The sequence below is a fragment of the Neopelma chrysocephalum genome, unplaced genomic scaffold (genome assembly GCF_003984885.1).
Source record: "Neopelma chrysocephalum unplaced genomic scaffold, ASM398488v2 Primary Assembly neopelma1_94798, whole genome shotgun sequence".
Classification (NCBI taxonomy): Eukaryota; Metazoa; Chordata; class Aves; order Passeriformes; family Pipridae; genus Neopelma; species Neopelma chrysocephalum.
Window position 1 is genome coordinate 765 of NW_020923504.1, and position 1,591 is coordinate 2,355.

Here is a 1,591-nt window from a genome sequence, read left to right on the forward strand (position 1 = left end):
GGGGGGGTCACAGAGGGGCTTGGGGGGGGCACAGAGAGGTTTAGGGGGATCACAGAGGGGTTTGGGGGGGGTCAAAGATGTTGGGAGGGGAAATTGGGGGGATATTTGGGGGTTTGGGCCTGTCTGGGGTGGCTCTGGGGAGGCTGTGGGTGATTTGGGGGGGTCTGGGGGTCTCCGGGGGGGGTCTGTAGGTTAATTTTGGGGTTCTGTCTCCCCCAGGCCCGGCTGGGGGGGCTGCAGGAGTCCCGGAAGGAGCTGGAGCAGCGCGTGGGGACCCTCCGGGCGGCCAAGGAGGCGGCGGAAGGCCCCGAACGGGCGGCCAGGGGGGAGCACCGCAGGGAATGGGGGGGCTCTGTAGGTGCCAATCCCGTGGTGGAGGGATTGGGGGCGTGGGGGGGTTCTGGGGGTACCGGAGGGGGTCGTGGGGGGACATGAATGGGTGGTGAGGGGGGAGCACTGGAGGAAGTGGAGGGTAAGGGGGGCTTTGGGGGGGTAAGGGGAGGGTCTGGGGGGGTCTGGGGGTCCAGGGAGCATAGGGGAGGCCTGGAGGTTTTTGGGGTGGGTAGGGATTTGGGGTTGTAGGGGGATTTGAGGGGGCTCAGGGGGGTTTGAAGGGTTTGGGGTCCCTGTAGGTGCCAATCCCGTGGTGTCCTGGGAGGGAGACACTTGGGGGTGGATTTCGGGGGGTCCTCAGACATTTCTCCCCCCCGGGTGGGTTTGGGGGTCCCTTGGACCGCTGTGTCCCCCCGGGGGGGTCCCTGACCCCCCAAATCGGGGTGTGCCCCCCAAAGAGCAAAGGGCGGCGGCGGCGGCGGCGCAGGACGAGGCTCGAGCGGCCGAAGCCTTCGCTGAGCTGGACACAGACGGGGACGGACGGTGGGTCTGGGGGGCTTTGGGGGGGCCCAGGGGGTCCCAGTGGGTTTGGGGGTCCCCCCTGACCCCCCCGGCTCCCCCAGGCTGACGGGGGCTGAGCTCCAGGCCCACCCCGAGCTGGACCCCGACGGTGACAGCGCCTTCTCAGAGGCCGAGGCCGAGGTGGGAACCCCCAAAAACCCCCCAAAACCCCTCCCCCGAATTTGAGGGGACCCCCCAGGGGGGTGACCCCGACCCCCCCTGACCCCCCTGAACCCCTCCAGGCACTGCTGGGGCCCGGGGGGGCCGTGGATTCTGGAACATTCCGGGAGAGGATCTGGGAGAGCGTCCGGGAGCGGCTCCGGCCACGGGTGGGTTTGGGGGGGCCCCCCAAATTTGGGCGGCTTGAGGGGGTCTCCAGAACTTGGGGGAGTCCTGGGGGGGGTCCCCAAAACTTGGAAGGGTCCCTGAATTTTTGGGAACTTGGGGGGGGGGGGTTGAGCCCCCAAAACCGGGGTGCTCTGACCCCCCCCCCTCACCCCAGGGCCAAGCTGAGCCCCCCCAGACCCCCCCCGACACCCCCCTGGATGAGACCCCCGCCCAGGAGGAGGAGGAGGAGGAAGAGCCGGAGGAGGAGGAAGAGGAGGAGGAGGAGGAGGAAGGCCCTGATGAGGAGCTCAAGGTGGGGGGGGCCCTGGACCCCAATTTCAGGGATGGGGGGTTCCTGATCCCCATTTTT

General features: G+C 68.7%; 1 protein-coding gene across 1 annotated transcript in view; it reads left to right on the plus strand.

Annotated features, from left to right (window-relative positions):
- PRKCSH (protein kinase C substrate 80K-H) overlaps positions 1-1,534 on the plus strand; it is a gene marked incomplete at both ends in the record, with an annotated part of 2,249 nt that extends 715 nt beyond the window's left edge. Inside the window, 5 exons of the mRNA XM_027707826.1 lie at positions 220-349; positions 792-876; positions 957-1,035; positions 1,137-1,223; positions 1,397-1,534. Coding sequence (XP_027563627.1) covers positions 220-349; positions 792-876; positions 957-1,035; positions 1,137-1,223; positions 1,397-1,534 — 519 coding nt within the window. The remainder of the gene's footprint in view (positions 1-219; positions 350-791; positions 877-956; positions 1,036-1,136; positions 1,224-1,396) is intronic.
- Positions 1,535-1,591: the final 57 nt, after the last annotated feature.